The 25031-nt window shown below is 51.3% G+C and overlaps 2 protein-coding genes across 4 annotated transcripts in view; one reads left to right on the plus strand and one right to left on the minus strand.

Annotated features, from left to right (window-relative positions):
• Positions 1-5718, plus strand: part of IFT38 (intraflagellar transport 38) — a 68696-nt gene extending 62978 nt beyond the window's left edge. The window contains exons 11-14 of one of the 3 annotated variants that reach the window (XR_014896897.1): positions 1747-1802; positions 3219-3266; positions 3838-4047; positions 5608-5718. Coding sequence is in view for 2 of the 3 variants with exons in the window: in XM_085313752.1 (XP_085169878.1) it covers positions 1747-1802; positions 3219-3266; positions 3838-3990 (257 nt within the window). In the remaining variant the exon portion in view is untranslated. Of the gene's footprint in view, positions 1-1746; positions 1803-3218; positions 3267-3837; positions 4131-5607 lie in introns of those variants that run through there. The other 2 variants (XM_085313752.1, XM_085313753.1) reach the window with 2 other exon arrangements.
• Positions 5719-7521: 1803 nt separating this feature from the next.
• Positions 7522-23526, minus strand: NLRC3 (NLR family CARD domain containing 3). Its single transcript, XM_085313737.1, has 18 exons — positions 23501-23526; positions 22520-22668; positions 18454-20197; positions 18166-18252; positions 17109-17192; positions 16017-16100; positions 15111-15194; positions 14582-14665; positions 13642-13725; positions 12223-12306; positions 11345-11428; positions 11173-11256; positions 10778-10861; positions 10555-10638; positions 10385-10468; positions 10016-10099; positions 9620-9703; positions 7522-9106 (listed from the first exon to the last, which is right to left on the minus strand). Exons 1-18 carry the CDS (start codon positions 23524-23526, stop codon positions 9016-9018), a joined length of 3189 nt encoding a protein of 1062 aa, XP_085169863.1. The 3' UTR covers positions 7522-9015.
• Positions 23527-25031: the final 1505 nt, after the last annotated feature.

The following is a 25031-nucleotide window of genomic DNA, read 5'->3' on the forward strand; positions in this document are numbered from 1 at the left end:
GATAAATGAAATGTTTTCCCTTTGCCCAGGCAACCCACCATCAGCTCCACTCTGCGTGTTCCCACTGCTTCCAGGAAACAGCAAAGGAAGGCCAGGCTGGCATCTTCCCCGTTTCAGATGGCTCCTATGCATCCAAAAGTAGCAAAGCAAGGCACAAGTGTTTTCTCCCCTTAGCAATGAATTCCTTCCAGCTTTTCTTCCACCAATGAGAGCTCCACCTGCCTCTGCAAACTTAAACCTTTGGCTCTCAGCAGGGATTCTTGACATTTGTCTTGGTGCTGCCTAGGATTCCTGTGAGAGATCAATCTCTGCTGGATGATCTGAATAGGTCACAATATCGGGGGCTCTCTAAGGAGTTGACTGCAAGAAAAAGAAGGATTTTTATCCTCTGAGCACCRAAGGAGAGGAAATAATATATCAGTTCAGAGAGTCAAGGTATCCTACTTCTGAAATCCTGAGGGACCGCTACACTGGTGTATACAGGAGCCACAGAAGCCCAATATTTGGTTTATCTGCAGCCAGACCTAGGCTAGTCCTTTTTRTTTGTTTTACCCTGTTCTCAGATTCAGGGGATTTCTACAGATTTGTACAGATTGACCTGTTCTGAAGTTCTCAAACTTCACATGGGCAGATGGGAAGCAAGTAGAGGTTTACGTGGAAATCCTTAAAACAGTTATATACTTGGTTCCACTTAATGTTTTCTGCCCTGAATACATAGAGTTTTACAGGAGGCATGAGTCATGTGCTGAATAAGATTACTGAATCAGATTTATCAGGAAGCTGGATAAAGAGAGCCCTTAGGAGCTTCCCTGTTGTTTTTCCCAAACTTTAGCCAGAGGTAGTGTTTTCTTGCTGGGCATTCAGTGTATAATAATCTCTGCCTTGCATAACAGAGTGCTAGCTAAAAAGCATAAAACCCCTTTCACTTCATGCTTCATATGTTAAGGAACTGTCTTGTAGTTTGATGTTAATGGCAAATAATCAGTCCTCTTTTCTGGAAGAGTTTTATGCTAAGTCCCACTTGTCATTTTTTTCCTATAATTTGAAGCCAGAAAAATTGCTTAGATCAGAGGTCACGTGTGTCATAGGACACTAAATTTTACCCTGTTATCCTTGAACCGTGATTTGTTAGGATTTTAAGAAAACAAGAGATGGAGAACCTGACACTGCCTATAGCATCCTGTTCCAATTATTGATCACCCTTATGGTAAGAAATCATTGCCATATTTCTGATGGGAATTCATTTGGTGTCAGCTTCCAGCCCCAAATTCGTATGTCTTTCTCCTAGCAATTTAAGAGGTTGTGTGCCCTACTGAATACCTGTATGCCATAACCATATCATTTCTCAGCCAAATTTCTAGTAAGCTAAATAGATTGAGCTACATGACCAGAAATTCTCTCTGCTTGAAGGTTTAAGCAGCAGGCAGGAAATTGTTATCAAGTTCCTTAGGTATGACAAGTATACGTTTGTTCTTCAAAYAGTTACGTGCCCTGGCCTACAGTGGCACATAGTGGCACAAGGTAGCTCTGGAAACGTGATCTTGACCAGAATTACTCTGATATCTCAGTCTTTCCCTCTTCCCTCTTCTTTTGAGCTCTGTGGCTTAACAAGTGGGGTGACCTTACATGCGTTGGGATCTTAACATCTCACTGCCTCTCTAAAAGATAAACCCTGAACTTTATCTTTCATTCTCTCTTTCTGTTAACCATGAGCCAGTTTTTATGATGATTTTCTTTGCTCTGCAGGAAGATCTGGCAAACRGATCGTGGGAACAATGCACGGTGGRGACACAGAGGAAGACGTAAGTAACCATCCCGCATTCCTGCAGAGCTTCTCTGACAGTGCTTTRTAATTACTACCCTCTCCTCAGCTAGAGAAACAGTTTCTTACCTGGTAAATCTTCATGCCACAGGCCTGCTTCTCCCTTCCTTCCTCCAGCTATCTGTATACATACGTACTTTCCCATTTTTATTTTGTTCGTGGAGTCTCTGGGCACTGGCCTGTGCTTTAAGCTCAGCTTGYGCTGCGTAAATAATGGTACATGTGCTGCAGCAATGCTGCCATCCATGCTGTTCTGCTGAGCTATTGCAGCAGACTGCTGGGAGGAGGGTGCACGCAGTGCAGTGTTGTGGGAGCTGGACATTGAAGCAGTGCATATGCACAGATCTGTAAGTCATACCATGACTTGTAGCCCTCATGGCATAGTTACAGATGGTTTCTGAGAGCATGGCACGGGCTGACCACAAGCTGGTTTAGAGACTCTGCCCTCATAGTCAAAGCCCTCGATACTATGGCGGTATCTACCTTAGAGACTTCTAGAGAGAGATGTGTCCCACCAGAGCCAAAATGGACTGTTAAGCTCCAGAGTCCAAAGGAAAAGCAGGCATCAGGGCTGAGAGGCTTGCTAGGGACACTGATGGGCATCTATGTGTCTGAGCTTAGGGAAGAAAACTGGTGAGGCTGGTTTGAACCCCTCAAAATGTTAATCRGGCTATGGAGTTGAGAAGACCCCAAGAGCCGCCTTCTGTCTGCCAGGCTTCTGTTGGTTCTTTGCTAGCATGGTTCCCCTTCYGTCCTCCTCTCCCCAGGTCTGGTGAGGCCTTGAGCTGTGCCGGATCCCCCTGCCCAGCTCAGGGCATCCCTACCTTTCCTTGTGAGAGTTTCCGCTCTCTGTGGTGCAGGGCATCTCTTGCAGTYGCACAGCTGTGTGCTGTGAGAGGAGGCCCCACCACTGACCTTATCGTTGAGCAGAGCTGCCATTGAGTCTGGGAGTAGCTGAGAAAGCAAGGTGAGCACTTGAACTGGACGGGACTGCTGCCCCGTGCAGGGAGGCAGGGGGAACCTAGGCCATGCATCTCTCTAACATTTCCCTGCTTCTCATCTCASCTCCCATCCCCTCTAGGCAGCTGCTTTTCCTGGAGGATGTGTCTCAGGCAGGAGCACCTGCAGGCTGCCTTCTGGGGAGCAGGTCTCTGGGCACCTGCTTTTTCTTGGTAGCTTAAGCTGAATTTCCTCCATTTTGTTTGTAATCTCAGTGTCTTTTCTGGAAAGCAGTGCAACAGTTCTCAAATATGGCATGTGGTACCTCAGCTGTACCTGCTTTCTCTGCTGCCATTTCTTCTGCTGTCATTCTGGTTGCTTTCTGTTTTCTTTTATGTTCTTGTGCATTTTTTTTTCTGCTCTGCCTCTCCTCCTCTTTCCACTCTGACTCTCCAAGGGGGGATCTGCCCCGACCCAGCCAGGCACATGCAAGAGCAAGGCACAGGTAGGTTTTTTTTTTCCCTACAGTTGTTTTTTTTTCCCCCAGTAGGCCTAAGTCCCTTGGTTTCACGTTAGGTCCTACTTTAAAGTTAAAGCCCCACAAAGGTTTTAATACCACAGATTCAGCTGAAATGAGGGAATCTGCTGTCAGCCCCATGCTGTGTGGAAAAAAGTGTGCAACAGACTGAGTGGAGCAGCCACTGTCTAGTAAAGTGGGGAGCTGCAAGTGAAAGCCATGCGGGCCTTTAGCTCAGCCTTTCACTCTTTTGGGAAGCCAGCAGCACAGCAACCTGAGCTACCAGCTGGAGCAAAGCCTTTTGCAGAATCTGTTACTGCCTGCTGAAGGAGGTCCAAAACTAGATTCCTGCCATTCCAGGTAGGAGGTGCCTTCCCCTCAGCCCTCAAGAATGTGATAATACCATGTGCAGGAGAGGAGGTAACTTAATGTCAGCCAGAAGCAGCATCCTCTACTTCTGAGCTGGTAGAGATGCCTGAAGAATGATGAGCTTTGTTTGCTGGTAACTTGTCGCTCTGAGAACCGAACTGGCTGTGAATCTGTGCGTTCTCTCCTGCAGGAGGACTCAGAGGACAGTGAAATTGACCTGGATGAGGATGATGATGATGATGATGAAGATGTGGAAGATGACAGCGTGGAAATCTCCCCTAGCAAATCCAGTCGCCGAGCAAGGAAGCCAGAGCCACTAGTGGAAAGTGATAATGACTTCTGACGCTTCAGTAGCAGGACCAGGAGACATCTTGAAATGCAAACTTTGGACAGTGTGCAGGTCAGGAGCTAATAGCCTGCCATCTGAAAAGTGCTTGCCAGGAGTTGGTATATAATGTTCATTAAACTTGAAAATTAAACTTGGATTGCTAATCTTGTGACTCTCAAAGTATGAGCAGTTTATCCATAATTAGAATCACAGTAATGTGGAATGCTTTTATTTCCATAATTGCCTTAGAACAGGTCCTCATGCACGACGGTGCCAAAAGTTGCACTCCAGTGAGCAGTGTGCTTAATTTCCCAGCATTTCACAATGTCCAAACAGACTTGTTGGCTTAGTAAATCTGGATGGAAAGCCGCTTTGGAAGCACATTTAAATTGATTTTAAATCTGGCTTAAATYTATTTATCCTAAACATATCCCTTACTAAATCAAGGGCTTGTCTCCACAAAGAGCAGCACCAGCTGGACTAAAGGAGTAAAGTTAAAGCAGGGGAACTAGTGAAGGGGTTCTCAAATACTACCTTCAGTGCAGTATCTCTCAGTATTTCAACAGTGTCAATGGGAAGTGTTCCTAGACTAAACKGAAATGGGCCATACTTGAATGTCCTGAGAGCAGCCATTCAGGACTGCATTGTAATTAAATCCATACAAAATCAGCCCTTTAATTATATTGGTACTTCTGGGTTGGGCTGAGCTTTAGGCACTTAAAAAGGCCAGAAGTTTAGCTACCATTGCTCCTCTTTGTTTTTATGCATGCCTGTCTTCATTTTTGTCCATGGGAACCCAGGAGAATAAATGTCGAAATCCATAAATCTGAAGAAGTTGWCAGGTACGAAATGCTTCTTTCAATAGCTCCCTTGTTGCATTTTCTGTTTATGTTTTTTCCTCCTTGTGTCATGAATAAGTGTATTTTCCATATTTATTTATACACCATTTTCTCCCTTAGTTTCTTATACAAACAAGATAAAGTGTGCATTTGTCTGTATCAATCCCCCTCCTCCACACTCACCCCTCACCCCCGAAAGAACTTTTGGACACCTGGCCAGTTTCAGCTAAGAGTAATAAAGGTCTCCAGATACTAAATTCCTGCACATTTTGGAAAAAAAAAATACATGTGCCAAGTACACAGGAAAAAAACAAATTTGTGCTCCTTTCCCATATGTAAGGCTGTTAGCTTAGCTTAGCAGTTGTCTGCTCTGTGGAGCCAGTGGCTGACCCATCAGTATATGTGCACAACGAGCCATTCAGGTCACAATAACTTGGTACCAGCTACAGCATGTCACCATCTGCACTAATGGCAGAGAGGGAGAGGGACGTTACAAGAATATTTCAAGGAGATGTTCAGTTACCCTGATGAAGAATAAGAGAGAGTGTGTGCAAGGGCCAGAAAATCATAAACAATACGGTAGAAGCTGGAGATTACTGTAGGGTTGTGGTGGCATTGGGACTTTAGCACAAATTTATAGGTAACCAGGCTTTAGTCTGCTGCTCACAGAAGAACTTGGTGTACAGAAAGGTTCAGTAGATTGGACTGATGTTATCAGCGATCAAAAAGCTGGAGTTTTTCTAGTGTATTGCCTCTTTTAGTTCTGCTGTAGTATCATAATTTATCTTCACAGGAGCAGAAATCAGTGTTTGATTAGAAGAGTTCACTTCAGTGTGTGTTCATCAAGGCAGACGAGCCCAGGCTGTTCTCCTGCCCGTCCCTTTTTCTACRTCAGCAAAGTACTTTGCTCTCCCTCCACCTGAAATCTAGTGTCAGGTCCAACCCCTCCATTATTGTGCTGAAGAAAGAATTGTACATGAATAACTTGAAAAACCAAGAGCTTTTTCATCTGTTCATGTCTCTGACCCTAAAGATGGAATTTTCACACTTCAGGCAGTTCCTCATCAGCAGAGCTCAGAACTTGGAATGTCATGTCAGGATGGGACAAGAGTTAACAGGTAAATAAATCACAATGTTTTTGCAGTAACAGGGGGATGTATGTGGTGCAGTGATGCACTGAAATGGACACAGTTATACAGGTTTGAGCTGACTAGGCTGACACCATGTTCCACCCCGTATAGTTAATTGTCATTTTGCATCTCACTTCAGAGGCATTTTCTAGAGTTCCAGGGCATGGGAGCCAGCTCAGGATTGTTGATATCTGTCTCCTGTTGATATTCCAAGTAATCTCCTGTGGGTGATAGCTGTGGGTTATGCACAGGCTTTGGGCAGGGCTGGCCCTGAGCCACTCCATCTGCTTGGAAATAATGGTGAAAGAGGGAGGACTTAAATCACTCTGCATCACTATGTCCTGTTGGAGATTGAGAGCCAGCCCCTAACTCATGTTCCCCTTGTCTGGGAAAAAAGGCTTTGGATGCGCTCTGTTTGGCAAATGCCATCTGCTTCTTGAGGAGGCAGAGGAGAAAATGTGCCTCCCATCCTGGGCTGATGCTTATTCCGTGCCTGTTAGTTGACCAAGCCTTCTTCAGGACAGTGGTCGTTCCCACAGTTGTTCTTTGTTTGCATTAGAGGGTTCTCAAGCAGCAGGATCAGAGTTGTGAGGTGAAATCCTAGAATTTCAGCAAGCTGCCACAGTGGAGACAGAGGGACAATCCTGACTGTGGGCTATACCAACAGACTTGGAGTCAGCCTGGCTCGCTACTTCGGGACTACGCGTTCCTTTCAGGTTTGGTCCTGGTTTATCCCAGCATAATGCCTTCCCAGGGACCATGGCCTTGGGCTGCTCCCCTCCTGAGCTAGGTACAGTGCTGAGTACAGCCAGCTCCATTTCAGCACAGTCTGTGTGTGTGGCAGGTTCCCTTTAGGGTATGTGCTGGGAATCACTGCACATACCAGGTTCCCCAGGAAGAAAACAGATAAAAAGCCAAGATGCCTGTTCCTAACTACAGCCTGAAGAGCTAGTTTCCCCATAGCTAACATCTCARTAGTGTGTGTATGAAGTATTGTTTTTTCTGAGGCTTGCAGATGCTAAGCTAGAAGTTAGTTGTAGGAAAGTGAAGGAGGTTTAACAATTYCAGGGGCTCGTTCCAAAGCTCAAACAAGAGTTGGTGCCTTGAGCTGTGCATCCTGCCAAAGCCACTTGTTTCCAAAATGTGACTGAGTGCTCCTTTCAACCAGAACCAGCTTTTTTCTCCATTCTCTAACCTGCAAAAAACATGTACTTCTGCATACGCCAGCTGGGATTGCCTTCTGGCCGCTACTACTAGACGGACACTGTTGGAAACGACCGCTGATTTTAGTCAGAAAAGGAGCAGGAACTCATTCCTATGTGCAAGAACTTCAGCGCTGACCAGGCCTCTGAACCCTTCCTTTACAAGCTGGGTCCTCCGTGGCTTGCTTGGAGGCTGGTTGCTATACCACCTATACTGCTTGACCCCGGCAAGAGGCAGGATGAGCCACGAACCTTTTTGCCACACTAGTACAGATGGCATGGGATCTCCTCTCCGGGCAGCGGAGCTTGGGCCTGACAGTTCCCCCTCAATGTCGCATATGATGTTCCACAAATGAGAGGAAGGCAGCACAAGGCAACTTTTCCACTAGGAAACCACTTTATTTCCAAGTATGAACATAATGACATAGGTCACCCCAGCATTTCTCCAGGATCAGGCCACAGAGGTCCTTGAAGCAGTCACTTAATGGACTGAATGCAGTAGCAGCATGTTGGACTCCGGCTGGAGCAGAGTAGAGGATAGGGGGCAGTAACTGCAGGAGGGTTCTGGAGGTTGCACAGTTTGGTAACTGGTCCATCTGTAAACCCAGCACCTTCTGGGGAATTACTGAATCTCAGCGTGCACACAAAGACATCACCTAGCACCTCTCCTTTCAGCAGCCACCTGCCCAAAAGGTGATCTGCTGGGGGAGGACCTGCTCTGCAGCTGGGGCATTGGGAAGGCATGTCTGAAGGTCAGTGTCACTGATGGCAACAGCAGAAGACCCAAGAAGTCCAGCCTAAATTTGAGCAGCAGAACTTTTTGATAATGTGCTCCCAGGTGTAGCATCTAGCCACATCTGCTACAGATGGCCCATCGTTGTGCAGTGTTCTTCCTCCCGCAAGCACCCTCCTGCTCCTCCTCCTTATTTCCCATGCTCTTTCTAGATCACTCCACTCTCTGGGATTCATATCTCTTCCAAGAGGCTTTGACAAAGAGCAGCACTACTGAACACTTCTGTCACGCTCAGCCAAAACCAATCTGCTAGTGAGGGCAAGACAAACACCACAGGTTGTACTTGCTGACTCAGACCCTACAGTTGTGCAGGAAGCAGCTCTCGCTCTGAAGTGTCCAGGTCCAAAGCACCACACTGTCTGATCTGAGCAAGGAAACAACAAACCTCTGGTATTTCTCTGGGACATCAGTGACCAAAGTACCCTGGAAGCCTGCAGGACTTAGGACTATTTAGTCAGGTGAGAAGTGCTTCGTCCAGTTCTTCTGGGATCCCTAGCCATCATGAACTAAATGGAGGAGAGCTGGCTCTGTGGGCAGAGTTCTGGGCACTGCGACATTTTYCTGCAAACTTAGTCTGGCAAGAGAGCATTGCTCCTGAGCAGTCATGATGCACCAAACCTGGGGCAGGCTCTGAGCACAGTGCTGCATACCTTGGCATTGGAGACATCCCAAGAGGGKGTTGCTACTGCAGATGGTCGGGTCGGTTTCTGTCCACATATGTGAGAGGAACCCAGCTTATGGGCTCTCTACCTCTCCTCCCATCACCTTGCCCTTCCTATAGCCTTAAATCTCCCCTACAACCTAGATGAACAGGAGTAAGGTTGCAAAATCCCCAGTTTCTAACAGGAGCAAGTCTTGATCCTTCTGTGCTGCTGATCCAGATGCCCCAGACCCCAGCACCTGCTGCTGTGAGCCCCTCCTCCTGGGCCATGCCAGAGAGCTCAGAGGCTCTCCTTTTCACAGCTCTCCTCTGTCAGACAGGAGTGGAGGGCCAAGTAGCTCGTTACGTGGGCCTGCTGGCTGAAGGGACACCTTCCTGCCCCACTAGGCCACATCCTTGCTGCGTCCAGCCAATCTCACACTTCTACAACACAGTCAGGTGAGTTTGTTCGGATAGCATCGGAGATCATCTTAGCTCCCGACTGGCCAATGCGGTTCCCCTGCAGGCTGGGAGAGGAGAGGAAGAGGGAGCAGAAGAGAGGAGGAGTTTAGGCTTGGTCAYAGGGGAGAGCAGGATCCTGAGGGGGTACAGGAGAAGCTCCCCAGCTTTGGGGGAACATTGTCTGCACCCTTCCCATGCCAGCCTGGAGCTCTTGCTGGGACCTTGGTCATGGAGGACTCTGGATTTGAGACCCTGGAGGCAGCAGGTAAGAGATGACAGCAAGTCTCTGGGAGCTGGAAGGGCTAACCCTATAGTATTTTGGAGGATGCTTGCCTTTTGAGATGGTTCTTTGCCCCAGARATGTCACTGGCCCTCCAGGGAGAAGTGATGGGGCCTAGAGTTGTGTGTGGATGCTGACTGTCAAGTAAAAGGAGATCACCCTTCTGGGGAGGTCCCTGTAAGAGCTGGGAGTGCGGCATTACCAACAGTGGGGAAGGTCACGCGTGTTCCCCTGACCATCCTTGAGACCTTCTTCCCCCCTGCCTTACCATCGATTTTAGCACTCAGTGGTTACTTACTTCACATACGTGAGGCCATGGTTTCCCTTCAGAGCGGTGGCAATGCAGATGGCTCCATCCATGCCCAGGGAGTTCTCCTGCAGGCTGCAGGGAGGCAACAAGGTCAGAAAGTACTGACTGCAGAGACATGGCCACAGGGAAGGAACTCCCTCAGCAGTCATGGGGGTGCTGGCTTGGTTTTACGTGTGTGCAACTGTACGTGTCCAGGTGTGCAAGTGAACACGTGTGTACATACACATGTGTATGTGCATAAATACGTGCATACATGGGTGCAAGGGACATGCTGTCAGTCCAGTGATTTGCCACAATGAAACCCATGGTCTTGCTGTCCCCCTTCCAGGAAGTCTGGAAATACTCCTTATTTCTCAGTCTTGCTCTGGGGAACAGGATACTTACTTGAGCCTGCGGAGGCTGCGGTTGACCTTCAGTGCATTGGCCATCGCTTTGGCCCCCACCACACCGATGGAGTTTCCCCTCAAGCTGCAAAGGAAGGCAAGCTATGAGGAAAGACACGTGAGACAGGCAACCCAGGATGATCCACAGCTCAGCTGGGCCCTGCGCTGTCAGCGGACAAGAGGAGAAGGTGGGAGAGGCAGCCCTGTGCCAGCAAGCAGATAGCCAGGCAAGCTGCAGTCACACTGCCCACAGTCCAGGTAGGACACTGTGGTGGGTAGCAGCAGTGCTGAGCTGATGGGTGGGATCTTGGAGGCCCATAGGGAGCATTGTCACAGTAACAGGGACTCGGGGGCCCCACCAAGCACTTACTCCAGGATCTGCAGGCTGTTGTTTACCATCAAGGCTTCTGCCAAGGCTTGGGCCCCAACTGTGCCAACTGAAGCCACCTGAAGGCTGCAAGAGAACAGAGACCCTTCAGTGCTTGTCCTGAGTAGGCCAGCACACAATGCCAGGACCCCCACCACAGCCCAAACACTCACTGGAGATCTGCCAGGGTTGTATTGACCTTGAGTGCGGCAGACAGAGCAGCCATTCCTTCGTCGCCGATGGCATTCTCCTGCAAGCTAGGACATGCAAGCTCTATGTCAGCTTTTCACACATCCTCCGCTGGCCCAGTGCCAGAGATGTGACTGAGGAGAGCAGGCAGCTATGGGAGACCTGACAGCCCTAGAAGGGTTTAAGTTGCATCCTCTGCCTACTTACTCGAGGCTGGCCAGGCTGCTGTTGGACTGTAGTGCTTGTGCCAGGGCCGTGGCAGCTTTTGCCTGAATGAAATTCCACTGCAAGCTGCAAAAAGAGAATGAGACATGAAGCTCTGGGCTGCATGATGTGAGCACTCCTTGATCCCTCCAGGCTCAGCACCAGGAGCCAGCGAGCTCAGCTCCCGTCTACCTGTCACCTCCAAAGTGGTAGAGGCTCCAGATGCCCCCATTTGCCCAGTACCTTTGGCAAGGCCCTGCTAGGCGAGCGATWGCCAAGCCCCATGGGCCCAGCCTGGATGGCACCATGCAGATCCCATGGGAGGACAATTTAGGGAAGCTGTTTGCAGGCTTWAAAATCAAGCATCAGAAACAAACCAGGTCCAAGGGGAAACTCACTGGAGGGACGTGAGCGCCCGGTTCTCTTTCATCGCTAAAGCAATGGCCTTGCCACCTTCATCATGCAACAGGTTTGCTGCTAAGCTAGAGGCAAAGGACAGAGGTTGCAAGTTAAATACAGCTTCAGTGACATGGTGCAGCAGTGTGAGTGCCCTCCTGGGCACAGACTTACTCCAGCTTCCTGAGGGTGCTGTTGGTCCGCAGAGCTCGGGCGATGGCAGGCCCCCCCTCTTTGCTGATGGAGTTCTCCCGCAGGCTAGAAAAAACAGGAGAGAAATTGGCCTCAGGGTTGGAGAGAAGGGCCAAGGCCCCTTGCCCTCCTCTCCGGGGCTGTAACCATTTATTTCAGTGACAATCTTTCCAACTTGCATCTCCATCAGCTTCTGCATCTCCATTCCCCGCATATCCATCTCCAGGGAAACATGTGCTGCCAGCAAACAGAAACTGCTGCTTTTTCCATCTTTTTCTAGAAGAGGACAAGCATGATCTTGGGATGTGAGGCTACATGTAATAACTTTGTTCAAGAGTTTTGACTGCCCTGTTGAAAGTAGAGAGTTAAATACCTCTGTGGTGATTTCTCTCATAAGAAATGGCCTAAAACTAGCGAGCTCACTTGTCCAAGCAGCTGTCGAGGTGGGCTGGCCTGTGAGCCAGTGAGGTTAGACTGGACACAAACAGGCACTGTGTCCAGCTACTATCTGCTCCTCAGAGCAGATAGGTTTCAACTGTACATCCTACACATCTGAAAACCTTCGGGTTTTTTTTTTCCCAGTCTACCTTCCCTGCTATAGTTGTTTCATTGCTAGATACAGCTGAACTGATACTTGTCTCAAGGGGAGAAAATTAGCAGCGAGAAGAGACTGTCAGCTGTATGAGGGACGGAGGCTGCTTTCAGGATTTGAGAGCCCTTTTGGAAGCAAACAGACACAAGCCCAGAGTGCCAAGCGGGCTGCTGTGGCCYGTGTAATGGCAGGGACCGCTACTGTGCAAGCCACGTTAGCCATGGTGGCAGCGCTTTCGCACAGGGTGGCCAGAAATGCTGTCACTTACTTGAGGGTGATGAGTCCCTTGTTGGAGCAGAGAGCCGCTGTCAGTGCGGTGACCCCAGCGTTGCTGATCGAATTGCTCTGGAGACTAGCACACGTGACACAGGAGAGCATTAGGATGGGCCACTCTGGGCATCACTAGGTTGTGTTTGGGATGAAAAGTGCCTATTTCGCTGGGAGCCCAGGCGCAGGGAGGCAGGGGAGGACCCTGTGATCTTGCAAGGTAGAAGGAACAAACAAAGTAGAAAGAGCAGGAGGAACCCAGCAAGGGCTGTGGGGCAAGGCTGGAGCCTGGCAGGAGCAGGCAGGCCAGGAGCAGCATCTCGTCACAGCAGGACAGCCTTTCTGCTAGCCCCCGCGAGGCCCCGYTGAGCAGAAGCGATCGGGCTTGCCGGCTTTTCGAGAGAGCCTTGTCCCCAGGCAGCCCGCACTGCAGCTGCCCGCTCAGTGGTCTCCGGGTCCTTGTCAGGCTGCGGAGAGCCCGCGCCAGGGCTGGATGACAGTGCAGCCCTGCAAAGAGCCCAGGGCAGAGCAGCTTGTCTTCCTGTGGCCACCTGCCCTCTGCTGTGGCTGCGTGGGAAGAGCAGTCCTCACTGCCTGGCGTTTCTGAAGGTGAAGCCTGCACCATTTCCCTGACTCTCTGCCAGCTCCACCTCACTGTTTTCTGACCTTGTTAGTCGATTCTAATTGCATTTGAGGGAAAAGGCCTCGAACTAATAGTATCCTTCAAAAGCAGGAAAAAAAATCACCACCTGGGTTGAAGATTAATTCCTTTAATGCCCTCAGTGGTGAAGGAAGGGCCAGCTTGGCTGTTCCCTACATTACTTTCAGCTGTTCCAGCTCTCTGCACGGCACTCCAGCCTCCACAGAACACGCGTGGCCTCGTGCCTGGCCAGCAAACTGAGACAGGGAGACACRGAGAGGATCTGGGGATGTTAGAAGGGGCAACTGAGGGCGTGGGAGGGATCCAGRAAGGGATGGGAGGTGTTGCTGGAGTGAGGAGACTGGACTGGGATCTRTATGGATGAGCAGAGGGGAAGCAGGACATGAATCTGCAAGTTACCAAACCTCCTCAGCTGAGAGCAAAGTGGTTTTAATTAACATTCCCACTCTCAAGATATTCACAATGCTAGAAACCCTACCACRAGACATGCAGGAACTCACTGCCGTGTGCCAGGCAGGCAGCTTCATGAAGACCCCAGGAGGAACGTCCCCAAGGCTCCCCCGGCCTTCCCCTTCACRCATCTTCCCCTGGCCTGACTCCCCAGAGACACGACTGAGGAGGGCGGACAACAACGGGAAACGTGGCAGCTCTAGGAGGGTTTGAGCTGCATCCAGCTGCATGYGAGTGAGCCAGGGCCAGAATCCACCAGCGGGGCAGTAAGATCTCCAGCAGCTGTCTTAGTGAGTGCCAAGGACTTACTCGAGGCTTTGCAGACTGTGATTCACCTTCAGAGCTTCAGCCAAGGCGACCGAGCCGTTATCTCCTATAGAGTTGCTGGAGAGTCTACGACACAAYGGGAAGGTGCGTTACCAGCAGCCGCAGCTGCGTTGCAACCACCGCCAGCAAAGTGGGGCTCCCGATCTCCCCATGCTCTAGCAGCACTTGACCAGCTTTGCTGGCCTTCCCTTTCTGAGGCCAAGCAAGCATCTGCTAGCAAAAAAGTCATCTTCAGCATCCTTCCCACAGTCCTGAGGCACGGCCTGACTGCAGAGAAAGGCAGTATGACTGGCCCGGCACCCTGCCCTGTGCTGCTTGGGCGGACATKGCCTTCATTAGGGGTAGCATCCCCCAGGGTGTCCACAGAGACCCTTCCTCTTAGCTACATCAAGAGCATCCCCACGTTTGCAGCAGGACAGGCTGATGGACGGCAACAAGAGCTGATACAAGCTGGGAATGGACACCATCGCCTTTGAACATTGCCCTTGCARAGGGGCTAATGCTGCAGTCACAGCACCTGGGAAACAGCCAGCACAACCAGTGGCTCCTGTTTCCCRCAGAGGACCAAGTTCATCCTTGGCAGGTGAAGAGGGGGATCCTGGCTGTGCCCTGGGCTCAGCCCTGCTCTGCTGTGGGAAGCTTCCCAGATACCTTCGCAGGTGTGTTTGCAGTAAGTCTGTGACTCCCCATCTTGCACAGTCAGCCTTTCCAGTGGTCCCTCTGCCCCCAGCATCACACACTGTGGCTGTATCAGTAAGAAAAGCCAGCCAGGGACTCTCCTCTAGCCCTGAGGCCTAGTGGCATTGCAGATGGTTAGATCCCTGCCTGTAGCTCATGACCACAGGTACTAGGGGAGCTAAGTGCTGGCATCACCATCCCTCGGCCTATTACAGCTATTCATACTGCCTCTGCTGACTCTTACATCAGTTCCTTGAGGCTGCAGTTCTGCTTCAGTGCCTCTGCAATCTTCCTTGCACCGTGGGCTCCGATGGAGTTTTTCTGTAGGCTGCAGAGGAGAGGAAGTCACCCATGAACATCAGCCAACTCAAGGTACATCTCCATTGGGCTGGCACTTGCACCTCTTCGTCTTCTTTAGACTGCTCCTTAGCTTTGGCAGTGCCCTTTCACCCTGTGTACACCCTGAGGATGTTTCAGGCTGGGAAATAGGTACCCAAGGGATCACTCTGTACATTTTTGACTGTCTCTAAAGTTCTGGGAGGTCTTTGCCATGAAAGGTGTCATGGAGAAGGTAAGGTGGGTTTGCTGGCTCTCCAAGTTCAGGAGAACTGAAGAAAGGAGAACTATGGGAAAGGTCAGGCTCTGCTGCTCGCTGCGCAGCCAGCTGGCCACAAGGATGCAGCCAAGCTGGGCCACCGCTGAGCCAGCTCATGGTCTGCCAGGTGGTTGGCAGGAGCAGGGAGCAAGAGGAACACCAGGTCCCAATCACTTACTGCAAGGTTGTTAGCCTGTGGTTGGTTAAAAGGGCCTCGGCCAGGAACATGGCGCCTTCCTCCTTTATCACGTTGTTCTGCAGGCTGCAAGGAAAGAGAGGAGCAGAGCGATGCCTAGCTTCTGCTGCAGCTGGGTGGAAAGGCAGCAACTACTGCTCGCCCCATAGCCCCTCGCATCTAGACAGACATGCGGAGCAGGAGCCCCCTGCCTCKGCACTTGCGTGCCCCATCCATCTCTTAGCTCCTTTGCTGCAGTCCCTGGCATAACAAGGGTGGCTAGGTCCTAAACATCTCTGCTCAGGGCTCTTCCTCCCTCCTGTCCCACACTATTTTCCTCCTCGGAGCTTGCTTGGCCAGAAGTGTTTTTTTCATTTAAGAAGGTAGACTTGTGTCAGTCAAACATTTCAAATTCCATGTTGACTTAAATGAGCTGTCTTAATGGAGAAAACCTGAATCAGCAATTACAACAAAACCCTTAGACTCTTCGGTGTCATTTGGGGGCCAAATAAAATACTTGGCCAGAAGCAATGGAGGTGATGATTCCAGCTCATGGAAAGTCAGACCTCTCAGCCTCCCTTGCTTCACCACCCACCAGACCGCCARCACCCTGAGAGCCCAGCACAGGGACTGCCACGGCTCTGTGCCCGCTGAAGCTGGAGGCCGGAGCTGCCCCAGGGAGCTAGGTCTCTGCTGTGCAGCCCAGAATTGCCCAAAGCAGAGATGTTTGAAACCCAGAAGCAGGAGCACYGTTTCTGTGCCTGCTGCACTCATGCTTACTTCCCTGGGCCTCAGACCCCGGCCTATGAGGGGAGGAAAAGCTGGACAGGATAAGGGATGGCTGCAGGGAGGCTTGCCCTGRGAATCTGTTCCCAGAAGTGCTGTGGAAGTTGAAAGTGGGAGACTTACTTTAGGAAGAGCAGGACTTGGTTTTTTTTCAGTGCTTCAGCCAGTGCTTTTGCTCCTTTGGAGCCGATGGAGTTGCTTCGCAGGCTGGGCCGAGGYGGGGGAGAGACAGGCAGAAAGGCCAAGGTTAGCAAACCAAGAGCAGCAGCCACCCRCCTGGGCAGGGGCTGGCTCTCCGACCGTGAGTCTACAAGTGAGATGTGGCTGGTTCAGGCCAAATGCCTCCACAGGAGCCGATCTTGGGCCCACCACGCTCTTCAGCCATAGTRCCTCTGTGGATGTCCCTGTGTCCCCCAGGTGGTCCATATATGGGTGGGATGAGATGCCACAGAGAGATGCAGCCAGGAAACAGGAGAGGTGGGGTAGGTCTACCTCACTCCTATTTGCTTAGCCCAGGAAAGGGGCATTTGGTGCCACATTCAGCACCACTAGTGACAATAATTGCTGTTGGTTTGGTATTTCTTAACAAACCCACATGGTAGAACTGCGGTGGGCAGAATCCGCTGCAGCGAGCTCACTGGCACCTTCCCCCTGTGGTAGGAGCTATGGCGGTGGAGGTCGGGTGGTGCTCCCAGACCCCTAAGCCCATCTGCAAGCACACTCACCCAGATTTCCCAGCAGGCTGCCTGGCACCCACGTTCTCCTCAGCCCCGTAAGCAGGGTTTTCAGTACCCCGCGTTTGCCAGGCGGACGCCAGAGCTGCACTGCCTGCTCTCAGGGGCACCTGACAGCATGGCATGCTCCTCTCAGAGGTGCCCAGAGCATTGCTGTCACCAAGTCCTTCCCCACTGGGTTTGGCCATTTTGCTGAGTTGGTGTTTGGGGGAATCAGATGACCCTCACTCCACACAGCCAACTACAGGCAGTAGACACTGAGGCCGAGCGGGTACTGCTCTGGTGGGGCAATGTGCCAGCAGCTCACAAGAGTTATATTTKCCTGTTTAGCAGTGCAGCTTGGGGGGCTGAAGGCCACCCTCAGCTCAGAGGAGAGGCCAGGTCAGATGAGATCTGGCTCTGCTTTGGCCATGGGAATAGCTGAAGTGCCCCCGACCCTGGCGAGGATTGCACAGCGTAAGCTAGAAACAGGGTAACTTACTCCAGTGCTATCAGGCTCCTGTTGACCATCAGCGACCTAGCCAGTGCTTTGGCTCCCTTATTGCTGATCTGGTTTTCTGCCAAGCTGCCCAGAAAAAAGAAATCAGATGTCTTTTGGGAGAGAAAAAGGCTCTCACAGGCCCTGCTGTGTCTGCAAGCCCTGCTGGCTGTGCTGAGGCCAAGGACGTAGCTGGAAGAGGCACACCAGAGGGCACCCAGAGAAGAGCGGTGGGGAGTGTTTGTTTGGTGACACTGTGACTCCCCCATGTTTTGCAAARTTGGTGATGCTTAGAGGCCTGCCTTCTTGGGGTGAACACCAGGCAGGGGATTGCAAGGACAGAGTGGAAGAGGAGTTTCTAGGCTTTGAATTCACYCAGTGCTGTGACTCCCCCAGCCTCTGCACTGAGGCTCTCTTGTTCCTGCCTGCTCTCCTGGCAGACCACAGAGCACAGATCTGTGCTGGCATGCRCAGCCAGAGGTAGGAAGGGAAGGGACACAGGGAAAGAGGGGATCTGGCTGCTTGGGGCTGGATGTCTCCCCATGTGCCCATCCCTGCCACACATCAGTCACTCTAATCCTTACTTAGCCTCACGTGTCTAGCAMACAGCCAGGACCCTGGGAAGCAAATTCTCAGGACAAGCAATATGTGTCTTGCTGTCCAAATCATAGGTTCAGGAAWGGCAAAGGGGCAGGAATCTGGCTAAAAATAACCAAGGTGTGTGGCACCAGTCAGGGCCTTGGATGAATGATAGTCTGCGCAGGAGGTAAATAAGAGGGCTGCTGGAAGCAGATGTCTGAGAAACTAGGCAAGACAGCCTGCTCAGCTACCACGAGCAAGCGCTTTCCCAAAGATGGGGTAAAAGCAGCTCCAGCACAGAGCCTGGGCACGAGAGCSCTCCACATGGAGCTGTCCATGTGGCCTGGCACCCTGCGGATCAGTGAGAAAGCCACTTCGGGGGGCCCCTCACCCTGGTTTCTTAGGTCACTCCCTGCCTTCATTCTGTGCATTCCCCTTAGCTGCTCCCCACAGGAATGGCTCCATCTGGGCTGGATCATACCTGAGCTTCTGGATCTGACAGTCTTTCACACTCAGCATGCTGCCCAGCAGCTCCATCACATTGTCCTTAAACTGGTTGTTGTCCAGCCTGGAGAGCAACACAGAACAGAAGCAAGAAGTCCTCAGGGCAGAAATTCAGCCCTTGGGGCAGATCTGCCTGCTGATCCACAGCACTGGTGGACCTACATGTTCCATAGACACCTGGGATTTTGAGTGACAGAGCACAGAAAAATGGGAGCAGTCCAGTGTCCCTGCTTGCTTCTCCTTCTGCAATCCCATGGCGACTTACCTGAGATTGTGGCAGAAGAGGAGCTGGGAGAGCAGGCTCTTGCAGATGTTGTAAGTGAGGCAGTTGGAGAGGTTTGTCTCCTCCATGCAGACATCAGAGACCTGCAGGAGATAGGCCAGGGCAGAGCAGTTCACTGGTGTTAGCATCCCAGACAAACTCTCATTCTTCATGGCTTCTTCCACAGTCTTAGCGATCTCCATGTGTTGAATTTCATACAGGCACTGCATGATGTTTACTGTCCTTGAGGAGATAACATAGTCTGTGTTCAGGCAGCCCTGGAGAAAGGTGATTGCTTGGCTCCTGAAGTTGTTGTGCTCGTCCTTCACCAGGAGCCATCCAGAGAGCAGCTTGTTCACCTGTGGGGAGAGAAGCCCAGAGAGAAAACGCACAAAGATATCAAGCTGCCCATCCTCTGCCTGCAGGGACCTCTGAACAGCGCTCTTGAAGTGACTGAGGAAACCCAGCTTGGGCCAGGACATGCCACTCTCCGTGAAGAGGTCAAATATTGCCCGCTTGGCAGCAGTGTAATAGTAAATGGCYGCTAAAAACTCCTGAATGGTCAAGTGGGAGAAATAATAGGCTGTGAAAGACTGTGTCTCTTCTTTGAGCAACAGTCTACTGCACAAGCTGCTCTGCAGCAAGGAAAGGTCTATGCCATATGCCTTTATGTCCTGTTCATAAAACACATACTTCCTTTTGAGCAGGCCATAGAAAGCCAGTCTGCCCAGGTTACCCATGATTTTCTTGCTGTTGTTCACAGCTTGCTCTATCCTGAGAGTCTCTCGCTGCTTTTCTGGCCAGTCACTGCTCAAAGCCATTTTAAAATAGTAGGAATAKATTTCTGATAAGGTCTTAGGGACAACTGTCATTTCTTGGGATGGATCAGTGCAATTTTTTAGATAGTAACCTATTGAAGAGCCAGAAATCCAGCAAAAGCCAGGAACTGTACACATGATGTGTAAAGATCTRTTAGTCTTGATGTGATGCAGGACTTGACTGGATAAGTCTTTATTGTCAAGGAACATCTGGTCCAAAAAGTCTTTCATCTCTGCAGCTCTGAAACCTCTTATTTCTGTCATACGGTCAACAAGCCCACCAGGGATTTGGCTGGCTGCTGTTGGCCTTGAAGTGACCCAGACAGAAGCCTCCTGTAGCAGGTTGCCCCGTATAATATTGGTGATCAAATTGTCCACTTGAATCTCCTTCTTGGGATCAGTGCAAACTACTGTGTTGGAAAAATCCAGGGGAGTCTTAAACTCATCCAAGCCATCCAGGATGAGCAGTGTCCTGGCGGTTCCCGCAGAGATGCAGTTTGGTTCAGTGATGTGAGGGAACGCTGACCGGATGAGCCTCTCAGCAGAAAGTTTCTCGTAGGTGTTGAGTTCCCGGAAGGTGAGGGGCAGCACAAAAATGATGTCGCTGTTGATCTCTCCCTTTGCCCAGGTGTAGACAAACAGTTTCACCAGTGTGCTTTTGCCAATCCCAGCCACTCCTACAGTCATGGAGATCCGAGGGGGGATGCTGACCTTGGAGAGAGGCAAGAAGAGCTTCTCTAAAGGGATGCTTTTGGATACATTTCTTAGGCCTTTGGTGACTTCGATCTGCAGGATGTCATGCTCCTTCTGCTGGATATCTGTTAAGCCCTCCACCAGCAGGAGGTTTGTGAGTCGCTGCAGGGGGGCCATCTCCAAGCCATTCCCATAGTAATTTTGGAGGCTCTCCAAATGCTTCTGCACCATCGGTTCTGTGCAGAGAGAAACAAAATGGGGGGGGGGGACAGGAGAGGGATGATAGCCATGAATGTAAATGAGAGACAGTGCTTTACTTTTCTCCCATTCTTTTGAAGAGAGGAAACCACATGAAGCCCTAACATCCAGGTGTGAAAGTATATGTTAGAGCCCTGAGTGCCATTTTAAGCCTAAATGGCCCTGACCAGCCTCCTCTGGGGCTTCCCCCAACAGCCCCTGCTCAGGGTCTCCATTTAAGCTCAGGACTGGGCCTTTAGTCTCTGCCTGGGCTATGTTGTAGGTGTACCTGTCTCCAGCTCCATCACAGCTGTGCCTGTGCCTGGCTATGGACCTTGTTGATTTGGCCCCTCATCTGTGGACTGTCTTCCCAGCACGACCTCAGACCTGCCTCATCGCTATGCACTTTTCCTGGCAATCACTGGGCTGGCTCAGACCCTGATCCCCYTCACCAGACTTGATCCAGACCTGCAGATTGACCTCCCAGCCTGACCTTGTGCCTGCCTGTAAATCCCTGCGGATTTACCTGATGATGTTGACTCCTAGTTGAACCTGGTTACCAGCTCTGGGGCTGTCCTGCTCACCTTGCTCAGGTACTTTGGGACTGGGCTCTGGCTAGTGAGGCCCCTGCTGCCCTGCCAGCCGTGTCATCAAGCTTGGCTCCCTGTCCCTCAGCGAGCAGCTGGCCCTTGCTGCTCCCCAATGGTACATTTAAATCATATATTTAAATCCTGCATTGAAGGTCAAAGGATGAACAGGCAGGGGATGGCACTGTGAAAGGCACAGATCAGATATGTGGCTTCCCTTCAACCAGAAGGGAAAACAGGAAAACATTCCCTTGCAAGAGGACACAAGGAGAGCAGCCAGTGGTGGACAGGGTCAGGGAGGCCCTGCGCCCCTCYTCCTGTCACCCTGCTGTTCCCCACCCAGCTGCTGCACTCTCCAGCTGTGCAGGAACTGTGTCCAGCCCAGCAGGCACAGGGTCGTTGGTGAGATCTGCACCTTGAGGGAATTAAAGACTCCTCTAAAGCATTCCCAGACCCACTTTGACATATCTGATTGCAGCTCTCAAAGGAGCTGTGATTGCACTGGGCTTTCTGTGCTCTGGTGATGTGTCAGTCCCTCAGGATGGGGGCTGCATGTTGCTTGGTGTTTGTGCAGTGTTGAGTATGCAGACAGCAATCAGCAATAGCTTAACAACAGTCATTTACAGCTTTAAATAGAGTGCAAGATGTCTCGTAAAGGATCAGCTCRCTGGTGGCTGACAGACATGGAGCACGGTGAGAACTGAACGCGTGACGCCCCAGCCAGCAAGATGTTTATCCTGTACTCCCCAACTACCAGCCAGGCAGCTCCTTCCTGATTGCAATATTCCATCTTTCCCACTCAAAGCAGCAGGGAAGTTGCATTTATCTACCTAGGTGGCAATTTATTAAGCAGAACCCCAAAAAGATACTTATATTGAAATGCAGTATGAAACAGACCAGAGATGAGACAGAAGCTGATGCTGGGGGTGGTGTCTTTGGTTAGTGAGCCCAGAGAAGATGTCTCCAAGCTGGGGCCTGAGTTTGGAGGCTGCAGTTTAGCATGTCTGAGATGGTCTCCTCGATTTCTCCTCCTTTCCAGGTTGCAGAATAGTCTCAGAGAGTACATGGCCCACCTGAGGTCCTGCTACATCTCTGATATTGGCATTGCTGCGCTGAGGTKGTAGTAGAGGATTCATCCCAATTCTGTCAGATTCTCCAAGCAAATTCCCTGGGACATGCCATCTTCCAAGGATAGGTAAGGTGTCTGTACTACATTCCCCTGGAGATGCCTCTTTTTCTCCTGTGACTCACACAAGTCTAGATGCTGGCTTAGCCCTTGACCACCAGTCTGCTCTGCCTGTGAGGGGCATGAGCCATTGTCCCTAGGGTAGCCAYTGATGAATGCCAGGGCTCTGGCCATAGAGGTGCCCTGAAAGCCTGGAGGAAGGCCTCTCAGACCTGGCACGCAGCTCTTGTCACCCCTCCCCAGCCATGTGCTCCCCCAGCCAAGGCTGGAGGAGGCTCTAGAACAACCCCAACAGYCGTGCAGGGCTCCTGACCCTGACCAAGCTGCTGAACACAACCTGGCTGTGTGCACATCTCAAGAGTGCTCTGGTGATCACTCATAACCAGGGAACACGCCCATGGACACCCTGCATCGGGCCCGGGTATGGCCTGCCTACCATAGATGGTGATGTGGAGGTAGAGCTGGGAATTGGTGGTCTCGATGAAGGTCTGCAGGGACTGTGAGGCGTAGCTACCCTTGCCAGCCAGGACATCCACCACGGCCCTCACCTGCTCYGGCACAGAGCTTGCCTCCTGTACACGGCCAGCCTCCTCTGCYGTGAGGAGGTCCAGCTTTCGCAGGTAGCAGATGATCTCCTCCAGGAACTGGGGTGAGATGGACCTCATCAGCTGCTTCTGGTAGCGATTGATCCAAGCCTCTATGGGAGAGGAGAGCAAGGGGGTTGGGACTTGTATGAGCCTTGAGTGCATTGCAAGGGGATAATGGGGAACCAGAGCAATAGAACACCTGATCCAACTGTGAAGGTGGCCCTACTTTGACAGGGGGTGAACTAAAGCCCTTTAGAGGGATCTGCCATGTAACAAAGCCCTCCTTGGGACGATGCCATCCTAAAGCTGTGGCAGGCTATTTTATTAGGAGCTGCTTGGTCAAGGCAGCAGCTATAGAAATCAGAGCCAAAGAAACTTAAGAACATGATCATGAAATGACAATTCTTCCTGGAAACAGAGTACATGCAGAAATAAAAGTCTAAGCAGGAGTATTTGTCTCCAGAGAGGGCTGTTCCTGCTGYGTCTGCACAGCAGTCCCCAAGCCCTTGGACCAGGAACCACTATCAATCTTCACACCTCACCATCTCATTCTGCTGTTAATGGAAAACTTTACCAAAAGGATAGATTTCCTTCAACTACTGCCCATCACTCTGGCCCATGGACCACAGCTTGGCAACCAGTATCTTGTGGCATGGATGTAGGGCTGTAAGGAGTTTAAGATACCTGTGTGGYCTTTCAAAAGACATCTCTAGGACTCTGTTGTGTCAGTGCTTTCCTCCCAAAGGGGAAGCAAACAGATCTGCACTACCAAAGACATCCCTTCAGTGCAAATCCCCCATGTCATTCAAGCGGTCATGCTTAGCATGTGGTTCCCACGGCAATGCAGAACCCAGCCTGGCCTGACAACCCTGCAGATTTCTGCTTTTTCAGCTTCAGCACTGCTCCATCTGGCTACCTTCTGCCTGCCCTGCTGCCACTCACCTTCCATCAGAGGCTTCCCTTGACATCAGTGATGCCTGGGCAAGGAGCACGCTGTTTGCAGCAGCACGRCCACCTTCCCATGGACTGCCCCGGTGTCCTCTCCGGCAGGATCACAGCAGATGGTGCATCAATCAAGGCTCCTGCTGCTGCACTCAGCCTTTATCCATTTTCCTGGTGGAACAAGAGGAAAAGCAAGTAGCAATGTGAGAGGGAGCCTGCCTTGAGCTAGTGCTTTGCTAGCTGGTATGGAGGAAAGGGTACCTGCAGTGCGCTGGGAGTGTGGAGGAGAACAAACCTCCCAGGGCAAGAGGGCTCAGCCTAGTGGACGGTGGATGAACCATCTCCAGCTGAGAACAGCTTGTGCTAGCTCTGTCCAGAGAAGCATCTGCGATGCAGCTAGCCAAGTTGCCGGCTGACAGAGCTGAGCCAGAAGCTCCCAAAGGAAAAGTACCCTCCCCGGCACCAGCACGCCGAGATGGTGCTGGCTGAGCTGGTGGCTCTCAGCTGCCCTATAGCCCGCTGCCACATGCCACAGTCCCGCGCCAGCATTGCGGCTGCCCCAGGCAGAGCTCACGTGCCAATTCTCAGCACTGCCCTACCTGATCCTCTGATACTAAAATGTAACAGCGTTCATCAGCCGTTGATGAATCAGAGTGGCAGGAGGCAGTTTGGGGCATCCTTGTCTGACTGCCCAGACTCCTCGCACCTTCTTAGTGCCTTCACCACAGCCACTTACGCCAGTGCTTTTCTGGGCAGACAGTGACTCGTTTTAATTGCCCGTGTAACGACACCAGTCTGCTGGGCCATCTGCAGGGTACCCAGCAAGCGTTCAGGTGCCAGCCTCGGYGCCTGAGGGACAGCAGGACTATGAATCGCTGGTGAATTTTCTTTCTCTTTGTTAGAAAGGAAGTTGAGGCAAAACTACAGAGGGCCGGTTTCAGTTTTGAACTCACCTCATTGCCGTCCTGAGCCTCCATCACAGCTTGCTTAGTGGTGGCAAACACCACATCCTGTTGCAGAGCTCTGTAGGTGCTCCATTTTTGGTAGTGCAGATGAATCATAGTCCTGCTTAGAGAAGGAGCATCTACCAGCTCCCCCGACGTGGGTGTTACAGGATTGGTGCTAAACCACTGAAACTAATTCCTTTAAAAGCAGAAAACACCTAGATCTGGCCTACAAGGCTGTCTCACTCGGGGTGCTCCCAGGCGACGCATCCCCCCGGGACAGAGAAGCTGTTTGCATGGCCGCATTKCCACCCGTGGCAGCCAGGTGCGCGGCAGGGAGGGTCTCTGCAGGCAGACAGCATTGCCTTTGCCCAGGCCCCTTCACAGCACATCCTGCAGCGCGGGGTAGGTGTCCAAGAGGCGTTCGGTAGTGAAGGAACAGCCCYTTTCCTGCAGCCTGTCCCTGCCGACCCTGTGCAAACCAGAGCTTGAGACGGGGACTGAATGAGCCCTGAGGACTGGGGAGGGGGAGAAGGATGCTGGTTTAAGCCTGGCTGAGTTTGAACCCACTGATTTCACCTCCACGA

This window comes from Rhea americana, unplaced genomic scaffold (assembly GCF_003343005.1).
Source record: "Rhea americana isolate MKP2758 unplaced genomic scaffold, rheAme1 scaffold_394, whole genome shotgun sequence".
Lineage (NCBI taxonomy): Eukaryota > Metazoa > Chordata > Aves > Rheiformes > Rheidae > Rhea > Rhea americana.